Source organism: Manis javanica, chromosome 4, assembly GCF_040802235.1.
Source record: "Manis javanica isolate MJ-LG chromosome 4, MJ_LKY, whole genome shotgun sequence".
NCBI lineage: Eukaryota > Metazoa > Chordata > Mammalia > Pholidota > Manidae > Manis > Manis javanica.
In genome coordinates this window covers 117431278-117444604 of record NC_133159.1, presented here as the reverse complement: position 1 = coordinate 117444604, position 13327 = coordinate 117431278, and the positions used below count along the sequence as shown (strand labels likewise).

Here is a 13327-nt window from a genome sequence, read left to right as displayed (position 1 = left end):
TTATAATGGTTATATCCTCTTGTTGGACTGAGCCCTTTATCATTATTTAATGTCCTTCTTTATCTCTTGTTACTTTCTTTGTTTTGAAGTGTATTTTGTCTGATACTAGTACTGCAACACCTGCTTTTTTCTCCCTATTGTTTGCATGAAGTATCTTTTTCCATCCCTTGACTTTTAGTCTGTGCATGTCTTTGAGTTTGAGGTGAGTCTCTTGTAAACTGCATATAGATGGATCTTGTTTTTTTATCCATTCAGTGACTCTATGTCTTTTGATTGGTGCATTCAGTCCATTTACATTTAGGGTGATTATCGATAGGTATGTACTTATTGCCATTTCATGCTTTAGATTCGTGGTTACCAAAGGTTCCAGGTTACTTTCCTTACTATCTGAGAGTCTAACTTAACTCACTTAGTATACTGTTACAAACACAATCTAAAGGTTCTTTTCTGTTTGTCCTCCTTTTTCTTCCTCCTTCATTCTTTATGGTATCAAACTGGCTTCATTTACAGGTATCAAATTCTGTACTTTTTGTCTATACCTTGATTGACTTTGGGGATAGTCAATTTAGTTTTGTATTTGCCTCACAATCAGCTGCTCCATCCTCCCTAACGTGGTTTTACTAGCTCTGGTGACAGCTATCCAACCGTAGGAACACTTCCATCTATAGCAGTCTTTCCAAAATAGAGTGCAGAGATGGTTTGTGGGTGGTAAACTCTCAGCTTTTGCTTGTCTGGAAATTGTTTATTCCCTCCTTCAAATTTAAATGATAATCTTGCTGGGTAAAGTAATCTGGGTTCCAGGGCCTTCTGCTTCATGGCATTAAATACATCATGTCACTCCCTTCTGGCCTATAAAGTTTCTGCTGAGAAGTGTGATGTTAGCCTGATGGGCTTTCCTTTGTATCTGATCTTATTTCTGCCTCTGGCTGCTTTTAACAGTCTGTCCTTATCCTTGATCTTTCCCATTTTAATTACTATGTGTCTTGGTATTGTCTTCCTTTGGTCCCTTGTGTTTGGAGATCTGTGGATCTCCATGGCCTGAGAGACTATCTCCTTCCCCAGATTGGGGAAGTTTTCAGCAACTACCTCCTCAAAGATACTTTCTATCCCTTTCTCTCTCTCTTCTTCTTCTGGTATCCCTATAATGCGAATATTGTTCCGCTTGGATTGGTCACACAGTTCTCTCAATATTCTTTCATTTTTAGAGATCCTTTTTTCTCTCTGTGCCTCACCTTCTTTGTATTCCTCTTTTCTAGTTTCTATTTCATTTATTGTCTCCTCCATCGTATCTAACCTGCTTTTAATACGCTCCATTGTGTTCTTCAACAATTGGATCTCTGACCTGAATTCATTCCTGAGTTCTTGGATGTCTTTCCATACCTCCATTAGAATGTTGATGATTTTTATTTTGAACTTCCTTTCAGGAAGAGTCACAAGGTCCATATCATTTAAATGTTTCTGGTGAGTTGTAGTAACAATTTTACTCTGGACAAGGTTCCTTCGGCATTTCATGTTTGTATATGGCGCCGTCTAGTGTCCAGAAGCTCTATTCTGGAGCTGCTCAGCCCCTGAAGCAATGTCAGGGGTGGCAGGGGAGTGGTACTGGTGTTTGGGGGGAGGAAAGAGCTGTTCCCCGCCTCCTGGCTGCTGTGCCTGTCTCCACTGCCTGAGCCAGTGGGCCTGGCACACAGGTAAAAGTTTTTGTCCCAGAGCAGCCGGATATGGATCCCTGCTTTCTGCAAGTGGCTAGAATCCCAGTCTCCCCAGGAACTCTGCCTGTATTAACTTTCCAACCCGGTAGTCATGCGAGTCTCATGAGAGCACCATGAAATGTAGGTTTTTGCTCCCAGAGCAGATCTCCAGAGCTAGGTATTCGGCAGTCCCAGGCCTTTCACTCCCTCCCTGCTCCGTTTGTCTTCCTCCTGCTGGTGAGCTGAGGTGGGGGAGGGTCTCGGTCCCGCTGAGCCACAGCTCTGGTACGTTACCCCGTTCACTGAGATCTACTCTTTTCTCCAGGTGTGTGCAGTCTGACACCGCCCTCTTTCCTGTTGCTCTCTCAGGATTAGTTGCGCCAATTAAATTTTCTTTTTGTATCCAGTTTTAGGAGGAAACCTCTGTCTCTCCTCTCACACAGCTGTCTTTAATCCCGATATTTTCAGTTTTTATTTGATTGCTTCTCTCATTCTCTACTTTCCAACCCTTTATCCATAGGAAGTAATTTTATTTGGCAGATGAATGTATAGTATGCTATTGGCCGAGAGATTCCAAGTTTTTGTGAGATTTGATTTTTAACTTGCTGTTGCCATAGAGAACATTGCGAATTCTTTACTTTGAAAAATGAGTTTTAATCTTAAAATCATAGAAAATGAGACATTTTTTAAATCATGTTTTTATTAAAACTGTTTTTAGAAATTATCATTGGCAGAAGTTTTAACTCTGCTCTCAAAATTCTGTTATTGTCCATACCACTTTTCAGTTTAACTTACTAGCATCCTATGATAAGAATAAGTGTGGTGGTTTTTCCTAAGTTTTAGTTGGAGCAATGGATACATGTATGAGATTGGAAGCCTAAAGCCACTCTTCAGTGTTACTGTTTGGGATCTAGAATTATACATAACATGCCAGGTAACGATTTGATTTTATGTGTAACATATTTGTTGACTTGAGAATTTTTTCTTACTTTGCAGCATAAACTCCTGTATAATAATGATGTCAAAATGCAGATTAAATTTCTGTGGTACCTGATATGGCCTGCAATAAAAATAAAGCAAGGCATTGTTGAGAAACCACATTCTTTAGTTTCAAATACTTGCTTACTTTTCATAAGAATTTGTATTCTTCTTGCTGATTATATCTTCCTTTTTAAATATGTCAGCATGTTTTTATTTCCCCCAAAGGTATTCGGAAAGCATATACTTATGTAAATGTAGTAATTCTTGTAGTTGGAAGAGTTTCTGACTAAACTTAGGTAGACACCAATTAGAACCAAAGTTTTAGACAGGTTTCAAAAATTGGGTACAATGGAAACAGCTTTAGATCCCTGAATACTCTGCATTTTGTGTCTGTGTAATGCCTGTCCCTTCACTTGGTGGGCCTTAGTTTCCACATCTCTGATCATGGGTGCAATAGTCCTTACCTTGCAGGGTTAACTTGGAGACTAGTTATGTGTGTGAAGTCCCTAGAATGCAGTGTCAGGTACATAAGGGGTACCCAGACCACGGTGGCAGCTATAAGCTTTATTGCCTTCATAATGGTGCTTTTTGTGATTGACAGCTTTCACTCTTCAGGAAAATAGTCTCAAAATCAATTGGTTATAAAAGCTATAGTTATTAATATATTTTGATAAAAAGGAAGAAATATTTTCTATGTGCTGCCTGAAGTACTTTGAAAAAAATTTCTCAGTGGCTGAAGTAGTACTTCATTCTGTTTGCGTCTTGTACATTTGTAGCTAACTATAACTGCTTGCCTCTTCTTAAACTTAAGTCATATTTCTTGGCAACTTCATTGCTGATTGGGAATTTGCTTAATGTTTTCTAAAAACTCGAGCATTTTAACAAATATAGATAGAACACATATATGGATGTATATTAGATCAACTAGATATAGTAGTAATAAATCTCAGCATGAACTTTTATTTGATCTTGCTGTAGGGGACCCTGCTGAAATTGACCCTCTTCTTCATTTACCATTATGAAGTACATGTAATTCTCACTTATTTCATTTGAATTTTCATTTTTTGTAATGTTCTCTTGTATTCAGAGTGAATGGCTTGTTGTTTGACAGAAATGTTTCATGTTATGAGAACACCCCTAAGAGAATGAAAATTTTTTATTTTTCTGTTGACTACCAAGTGTTAGGCTTAAGGAGGGAGAAACCCATGAGGAAACTGCTGGGAATGCCTGTGTCTCTGGAGACCTTTTGAAGAGTTTCTTTTTGAAACTGTGAACTACTCTTTCAGCCAGCCTAAAAGGGTTGAGGGGTATAACCTCTAACCTCACTCTAGACCATGGGGATTGGCACCTCTCTTTACAGATTTGTCTGAAACAAAAGCAATTCTGACCACTTCTCATTAAGACCAGCGGTGTTTCCTTACTCTCCTTAGTGTCGGTGGCAGCCATCACAAGTGGGTGCTGATGTGTATCATCCGAGGGTCGGGGCTGGCTGTGTTCTGACTGCCTGACACTCCCGCTGCACTCACTGCTGCCTGGCTGGGGGAACGGGAGATCGCTGCTCGGGTGGAGTGTATTAAGCCTTGCTCTGCAGGTGTCACACTCCTCTGCAGATACTTTCCAGCCTCCATCAGTTTCTTTGGGTCATTCACAGCCTTTGCAGAACTGGGATCTGTGTTTCAGAAGGAATCTTGCCCCCTTCTTCCCATTGACTGGTTGAATCAGGTGCTGTAGTTGTTTCTCAGTCCCCAGCACTACTGAAGGGGGAGTAGGTCAGCAGTAGGCTGGATTTCAGGCAGGAGGGAATATGTAGGATTGCTTACTTTCTTCAAATCCCTGGTTGGCACTGGAAATGGAGAAGTATTAGGGAAATAAGGTTATATGTATTGTCCAAGTCTAAGGGAGCAGTGAACCTCTTAACTTACCTTCTGCTGAGTTGACACCTCCCCATCATTTCTTAAGCCTATAAACCATTTTCTGGGTTACAGAGCTCACTTGCTAGGCATAAAGTAGAGTTTGTCTTCGTATGCTGGCCTGTTGGATCACAGTGGCAGGTGGATGCTACTTTTGTTGGGAGAGGGGATTGAGGTTATTAGCATTTGAAACAGGTCTTGTGATCACTGTGGGGTGCTAGAGGTAAATAAAACACTGCTAGTTGCAAAGGAGACCTAGTCATGGTTGGAACATATACATTTGAAAACATTCCTGAGTTCTTTGTTATCTCAGGAATAGTAAATATTCAGAAGAAAAGGAAACTGGCAGTTTACCAGATTAAGAGATAGGGAAGGTCAGATAAAGTGAGTGAGGGAATCATGGTATTGAAATGATTTAGCAAGAGGTCCAAGTGGGATGGTAGGTAGTAGTTCTTCTTGATGGACTGTGATAAAATAAAAGGATCAAAGGTCATGATGAGAACAAGAAGGATTGGCAACAATGAAAATGGAATGGGTGGGGCATGAGTGTTGGTGATTGAAGAGAAGACTTTCTGATTTTAGGATCTTGGAGGTGAAAGCATTGACCTCTGATGGCAATTGTAACTTCACCTGAGGGGAGTTAATGGACATGACCTGCAAGTATTTCAAATGTAGGATATTATATTGGTAAGAAAAGGCATTGACATGCATTTGAAATCTGAAGAATACAGATTCTTCATTCTCCCCGGATTAGAAGAAGACATAATTATAGACCTGTTTTGGAGACGCTAGTAAGGCCTTTGTTATCTTAAAAAGCCAGATTTTAGTTTTGGTGGGCAGGAATAAGAAGTTGAGATCCTATTAAGGAATATTTTATTTCAAATAAATGAGTCCTTCAAGTTGTCTTGTGAAAGTAACATGTAAGAGGACAGGCAGAGTTTTCATGAGGGAAGATTGATGCTGGCCTGGATCTGAGTGAAAGTTTGAGGCAGGAGGGCAAAACCTTTTCAAATACTAGAATAAAGCAATTTGGGTTTTGCTATATCAAGGACATGCAGACACTTCCGTAGTCCAGAAGTTCTCCTCCTAGGAACTGGAGATGATTAAGACCGAGTGCTTGTCCTTGATGACGTTGTAACACAGTGAACCAAACTGATCCTGATAACCAAGTGCTGCAGCACCTGTGATAAATACTATGAGCAGATGGGAGTGTGCAAGTGAAAAGTAGGGCGACAGCCTCGAGCCTTTATGCGGAAATCAAGAAAAGCCTCATAAGAGGTGGAGCTTTTTGGACTCAGTCTCAGGGGATATATTGGAATTTACTAGGCAGAAAAGGGTAGCGTATTCCAAATGCTGGGTGTGTCGGATGAGTCTAAGACGAGATGCAAGCAATGTAGGAAAGATAGGGGGTATTGGAAAGAGGCACATATGGAATGGCCAGCTGTGTGCTGGAGTGATGAGTTGGAATTCAACCCTCATTAAGTTGGACAGTTTCTGAATTAAATAAAAAGTAAAACTCAATACAGACTTAATTTCACTTTTTTAGAGTCACAAATTTAGCAAATGAGACATCAAAAAATAAAAGGGTTTGTAGTCTTATTCTCTTCCAGTTTTTGCTCACATGCATATTTAATTACAGTCTTTTAATTACAGCTTAGAAATATTTGAGTGTTTTTCTTCTTTTCACTTTCTTATGTCCTTAGTATTTTTCCAAATTACTTCAGTCTTGATAATGGCAGTAGCTGTCTACTGTTATATTAAATGAATGTGTCCCCCCAAAGAGTAAAAACATAAAGATCTTTCTTTTAGTATTATCCATAAGGATGAAGAAATTGGGTATGTATTATCTAATACTAGGAGGATGGTTTGATAAATTATATGTTATCAAATCTTAAGGTAGAACTGAAATGTTTGAGTGACAGATGAGATGGGGGAGCTATAAAAAGAGAACCAGTCTCAGATTTCCAAGTGGAATCTTAACATTTTCATGTCTCTGATGGGTACAAACACTATGAGCATTTGCATGTGCATGACTTTTTAAGCAATACATGTGGAATATATTAAAGAGCACTAGACTAATTTTTAATACATGACTTAATTATATTATAAATGATTAGTTAAATTGTTAAATTTTTTGCATAGATACTTATTATAATATATCATCACAGTTTGAAGGGCAATTTCTTTTACCTTTGAATTTTACAAATGATGGTTCATTTAGCAGCAAATTGCCCGACCCTCACAAGAAGAAAAGGTAGAAGAAAAAGAAGAAGATAAAGCAGAAAAAACAGAAAAAAAAGAAGAGGAAAAGAAAGATGAAGAAGAAAAAGATGAAAAGGAGGACTCTAAGTGAGTTAAATAGTTAAATGTTATAGTCATTTTTAAAATATGAAATTGAATCTATTGGGGTATTGTGTAAAATTTTAGATAAAAGGATCAATGTGATGTATACTTTGACCATCTAATAGTTATTTGATATAATGCAGGAATGGAATATTCCTGTGAATATAACTTTTGGCTTAATAGACTTATTTGCTAGATAGGAGATAATTACTTCTTAGGAGGGATAGGATATAAAAACATATACTTACTGCTAAGCTATATGGAATATGATTTAATCTTTAATTTGGAAGATACCTCAGAACCTGCTTTGAAACCTCAGATAGTGAACATTATTGTAAAAATGCTGATAAATGGTTTTCCTTTATATAATACTTTATATTCCAGGTTTATTGCTTTCATTTGTCATATAAAATAGAGTTCCTGGTTTGTTTGTGATTTTTGTTGTGTTTTCCTGGTTGTAAAAGTAATTCTTGTTCAACATAGAAAATCAGGAAAGAGAACAAAATACAAAGAAAATTAACCTGTGATACTGCCACTTAGAGATGGTTGATGTGATGGCTTTGTGTACATGTGGTGGGTGGTGTGGGGGGTCTCAGCAGCTAAGCTGGTTGTTTTTACCCCAAGGATCAGCTTTATTGAGGCATAATTTACAGAGAATAAAATTCACCAGTTTTAAGGGTATACAGTGATGCATTTTGACAAGTGTATGTATGCACATAAGTGTGTTGTCACAGTCATGAAGTAGAGTGTTTCAGTCACCCCAGAAAGTTTCCATACACTCCTTTGCAGTAGTTTCCCTTCCTCCACTCCCAGTCTCTGGTAACTGCAAATCTGTTTTGCCTTTTCTAGGATTTCGTATAAGTGCAATCGTACAGTATATAATCTTAAGTGTGTGGCTTCTTTCGCTAAGCATGATGCTTTTGAGCTCCATACAGGTTGTTGCATGTATCAGTTTGTTACTTTTTTTTTTTTTTAACAGCACAGAGCGAGGCTTTAATGATGGTCTTGCAAGATCGGGTGTCTGGTGGGCAGGCACAGTTTGTTCCTTTTTAATATTTATTGCATTACTTCTGTAATGTTGGAAATACTGAAGGTTTATCTAGTTTTGTTGTAACTAAAGCAGCTTAAATCACTTGACATGGTTTTTGAAGAGTTGGGTACTCCTGCCATTCCTGTTTTGTACTTTAGAAAGATAACTATTAAATTTTTGTTTTTTAATTGTCAGGTGAAATATTTATACTCCCATGTGGATGGTGGTTCTGCTCATATAGAATTGCCATTTCATGATTTTACTTTTTCTTAAAATCTCTATTTAGCAAGCATTCATTTTTATTACCAGTATTACCAGTGTGAGCTGGGTGTTACAGAGGTAGCGAAAATCCCTAAGACGTATCTGTCATTCCCAGGTAGTTTACAGTCTGGTAGGAGACAATTAGGCAAGATACAAATACTACTTAAGAAAAAGGAAAAAAGCCAGGAAGAAATGAGCAGAACCAGTAAAGTATGTTTGGGAGAGTGAGAAGAGGTTGAGATTTACTTTTGTCTGGATAGTTTGGAAGACTTTATGCAGGAAGTAGTGGTTGGTGTGGATAGACTACAGGGAACAGCATGCATATATATGTTGCTTTGAGAAAAGGCAGATAATGGTTTCCTTATATTAGAATATAGGGTTCCTGAAGAAGAAAAGTAGAAATTGGATTGAGTTAGATTATGTAAAGCCTTAATGGCTGCTAAAATGTAGGCTTTGTTCAAGAGACTGTGTCTCTCTGAGAATAGTAGGGATTAGAATGGATGGAATGGTTTATTGCCAAAGCTATTCTTCTAGAATATTGCTCCGTTAGCAGTACAGAATGGATGGACTGGAGATATCAAAGCCAGGGAGGCTGTTCTAGAAGGCTGGGATTGGGGTACTAAGGCACCAAGTGCATTGGTAGTAGAGGTAGAGATGGTAGAATTAGTGGGAAAAATATTACTGAGATGAAATAACAAACTTTGGCATTAGATAATGTATAGGAAGTAAAGGAAAAGGGAAAGAGCTGAAGATTATGTCAAACCTGAGTGATTATGACCATGGTGGTCCTGTTCACAGCAAAGTATTAGAGAATGAGATGAAGCAAGAAGCAGGGTGGTGAGGATGAGCATGTTTTTGGATATGTTGAGTTTATGTTGATGGGAAATCCAGGTGGTTACTCATTCCGGCAGGTAATTCAGAAGACAAGTCTGGATCCTAGGAGATTTAGGAGATAGGATATGAGTCTAAAGATACAGATTGGGAATCATTACAATGGAATTGATAGAAATGGGTAACATCACAGAGCTTTAAGGCCACATTGAGCTTTGGGAGATCCCTGTATTAAAGGAAGAGAGGAAAAATATAATCCCCAGAAGGAAAGCCAGAATAGCAGTAGGGATATTAAGAAAGCACGAAGTCCTAAAAGCTAAATTGAGAAGGATATAAAAATATATACAATATAAAGGATATAAAAGAATTGTCCAGTGTCAATTGCAGCAGAAATAGTGATGCAGTGAGAATTGAGAAAAGGTCATTTGATTTTGCAGTTTGTAAATCATGGTGAGTTTTAACAAAGTATCTTTAATAGGAGGCTGTAGTAGTAGTGGGATTGGTAAGTGAATAAAGAAGTGAAGGGAGAGAGCTGCATGGTGACTTCAAGGGTAATTTAGGGCTGAAAGGAAAAGAATTATTCTTGAAGCATTTTTTTAGAGAAAAAACTGTAACTTAGTAAGCCACAACAGGTCTTTACTTGAAATAGTTAAAATTTGAAAAAAGTCAACACCTTCCATTTAGCAAGAATAGTTGAGTCTTTGAGTATTGCCATACGTCCATCAATTTGCAAAAATGTACATTAAGCAACTTGGTTTTTTTCCTCCATTGCTATTTTTTTATTAAGGTATCATTGATATGCAATCTTATGAAGGTTTCACATGAGCAACATTGTGGTTATTATATTCGTCCATATTATCAAGTTCCCCCCTAAATCCCATTGCATTCACTGTCCATCAGCATAGTAAGATGCTGTAGAGTCACTACTTGTCTTTTCTGTGCTATCCTGCCTTCCCTGTGGCCCCCCCCACATTATGTGTTAAGCAAATTGTTTTTAAATATAACAAACCTGAGAGATAAGTAGTACAGAGAATTGTCTTTCAATATTATATGTAGTTCTACTGCTGTTAATAGTAATGACCATTTATTGAGTTTTTCCTAAGTGCCTGAGATTGTAAGCTCTTTATAGCCTGAGAGAAGTTTACCCTTAATAGCAAACACACATGATGCTGACTATATTGCAGGCACTGTTCTGAGCCTTTTACAAAAGTTCACTCTTTTTATTCTTTCAAGAACCCTATGAAATATACTACTACTATCCTCATTTTACAGATGAGAAAAACTGAGGCCCCTGGAGGTGAGGCAGCTTGCCTAAGGCCATCACAGGGCTAGTAAGTCACAGATTGCTGGTGCGAGCCCAGGCAGTGCAGCCCCAGAGGCCACTGTCCTGACCACTGGACCGTAGTGCTGCTTGCACAATACTGTTGGAGGCACTTGAGGTTATTTGGGCTAGTTTAAAAAAACAATGTGGTACATTATTACTACAGAAATGGCATCTGTCGTGGAAAGCATCTGTTTCACCCTCTTCATTTCACAGAGAAAACTTCTGTGGGAGCAGAGGCCAGAAGGCCAGGGCTCCTTCCTTTTGGTGTCCCTGGCTGCCTGCAGATTGCAGGTCTAGGGCTTTTCAGATACCATTCATTACTTGCTCATAGAGTGTTCTTGTATCCAAGTCAAGTGATTTGAAATGAGTTTAAATGTAAGTTCATTAATGAATAAAATAGGCCATTTTAAAATCTTAATTTGCGCCTGGCATGGTAGTGCCTGCCTGTGGTCCCAACTGCTCGGGAGGCTGAGGCAGGGCCGCTTGAGCCCAGGAGGTCTGGGCTGCAGTGCACTATGCCAGTCGGGTTGTCTGCACTGCGTTTTGTGACCTCCCGGGAGTGGGGGACCACCAGGTCGCCTTAAGTACGGGTGAACCTGCCCAGGTCAGAAATAAAGCAGGTCAAAACTCAGCTGCTGATCAATAGTGGAATCATGCCTGTGAGTAGCTACTGCGCTCCAGCAAGGGCAGCAGAGCGAGACCCTGTCTCTATTGCATCTCCCTGATTTAGAGAGAATCCTGTGTCTCCTGACTAGCAAGAAGAAAATCATCTTGATTTGAACCAGTCAAAACTCTGCAAAATAGGGACATGACAGAGCTTTTCATAAGTTTTAATTAGCTGAGAGATTGGGTAGTTTTATTTGATTTCTATTTAAAGAATTTCAAAGTGATAACATTCTTTATGTATACTTTTAAATCACCTTTGTTTTCAGAGAAAATACCAAGGAAAAGGACAAGCCAGAAGCTACAACGGAGGAAACTGAGGAGCGAGAGCAGGCCACGCCCCGGGGGCGCAAGACCGCCAATAGTCAGGGACGCCGGAAGGGCCGCATCACCCGGTCCATGACCAGCGAGGCTGCGGCCGCCAGTGCCGCCGCCGCGGCCACTGAGGAGCCCCCGCCGCCGCTGCCGCCGCCGCCGGAACCCAGTGAGCGCATGAGAGTGGAGCGAGCAGGCCACCATTCTTCTGGGGGGCCGTTTCAGTGCCAGGGCAGGACAGGAGGGACTCTGATGTGGACAACCTAGAAATAATCTGAGAGTTTGACTTAAAAAATTTTTAGACTTTACTATCAATGTTTTTTGAAAAAGAACATCAGCCCTACTCTTGCTGCCCTAATACAGGTGGTGGTGTTTTTTTTTTAACTTACTTGTAATCCTTGCGTGCATGTCACTTTGTTCTCTGATGTTTTAACTTGGCTTAAACTGTGAATATTTTCTAGTTTCTGGTGATCTTCATTTTTACTTTTTGATATCTGTGGAAAGGTGGTGTGTGTTCTTTGAGGCATGACTTCTTGAACCATTCCCTGTAGCTGAGTGATTAGGTCATTCGCCCTGCCTTTTAAACTCATAGATAGCACTGCAATGAAAAAACATCTTTATTCACATAGCTTTTTCTTTCTGTTAAAGTTTTTTTCATAGGGATAAGTTCTTAGACAAGAGAATACTGGGTCTAAGAGTACAAGCATTTTTCTCTCTCTTGCAATATTCTCATGAGTTTATAAAGGCATTATGTTCACAGTGAGTACCGCCATTGGTGGTTCAGTGGTTCCAATTTTACCATAACATGAAGTATGGAGGAAAACACAAATTCTGGGAATAGCAAGAATGATCTAAGATAAATAACTAGAAAGCAGATGGGGCAGAGGGCTTAGCTAGAAGGGAATCTTTATGCATGCAGTGCCCCAGGCAAGGAGGAGACAGATTCAGGAGATTAGAATTGACCCACATCAGTGGATGTGAGTTGTAAATGGGGGGAAGGATTCAAAGATTAGTCTAAGGATTCAAAAATTAGTCTGAGGATCCTGTCAATAATTGAAGTGACTGATAGATGGTAGTACTATTAATTGAGAAGAAGAATATGGCAGGAGCTCATTTCAGGCCTGGTAGTTGATAGTCTCAACTTCTCTTCTAAACAAAAGAGAAAGTGTTTAGTTTGTGATTGATCTGTGTTTTCCAGATGTCAGGCACTGAGAATGAACATATAAGGGCCTCTAGGAGTTGGAGGAGAAGGGGTCAGAGAGCAGGAGAGAGCTGTGCCTGGACAGGACAGGGGAGGACTGTTTCCACCTTCAGCACTTCAGGAGAAGAGGGATGAACTCTAAAAAGTAGGGAGGCACTCAGTGAGGGGTTCAGACGTGTAGACGCAGATGAAACTTGATGTTGAGAAAATAGTAACTGAGAAATGTTGAGTTTTCCTCTTTGGCTTGTTGGGGGAGAGGCTGATAACATCCTGTTTCCATAGTTTCTTTCACCTAATGCTTTAAACAGGCTTTCGTCAGTTTAATAGGTCATAGATGATATGGTTGGTGCCATATAATCTGTGAATGATTTAAGTTAATTTTTCTCTGCCTTATTAATTTCTCTCTATTTCAGTTACTACCGAGCCTGTAGAAACCTCTCGATGGACAGAAGAAGAAATGGAAGTTGCTAAAAAAGGTAAATGATTGTACTTTTTTTGTTATCTTTTTAGGGTTATTAGTAATGAGTAAGAGGGAACTATTTTTTTTTTAATTGAAAAAGAGGTCTTCCACAATGCTAAGTAGAATTTAGAAGTAACCTTAAGAGTTCTTTTTGATGGTGTGGTACCTTGTAAGGTACTCCAGTGCACCTTGTTTAAGAGGCCCACTTTTGAGGGATTTAAGATTCTCTCTACAGTTTCATTTTGAGTGTCATTTTATTAGAGACCAAGTAGGCTGTCTTTGCTTTTCCAGAAGCCTTGTGATTCAGTGCTATTAAA

General features: G+C 39.3%; 1 protein-coding gene across 14 annotated transcripts in view; it reads left to right on the top strand.

Annotated features, from left to right (window-relative positions):
- The window catches only part of NCOR1 (nuclear receptor corepressor 1), a 185883-nt gene that overhangs the window by 100893 nt on the left and 71663 nt on the right, over positions 1 to 13327 (top strand). For 9 of the 14 annotated variants that reach the window (XM_037013092.2, XM_037013076.2, XM_037013058.2 and 6 more), the window contains 3 exons: positions 6804 to 6931; positions 11304 to 11518; positions 12964 to 13026. In XM_037013092.2, the coding sequence (XP_036868987.2) occupies positions 6804 to 6931; positions 11304 to 11518; positions 12964 to 13026 (406 nt within the window). The remainder of the gene's footprint in view (positions 1 to 6803; positions 6932 to 11303; positions 11519 to 12963; positions 13027 to 13327) is intronic. The other 5 variants (XM_037013094.2, XM_037013071.2, XM_037013057.2 and 2 more) reach the window with 1 other exon arrangement.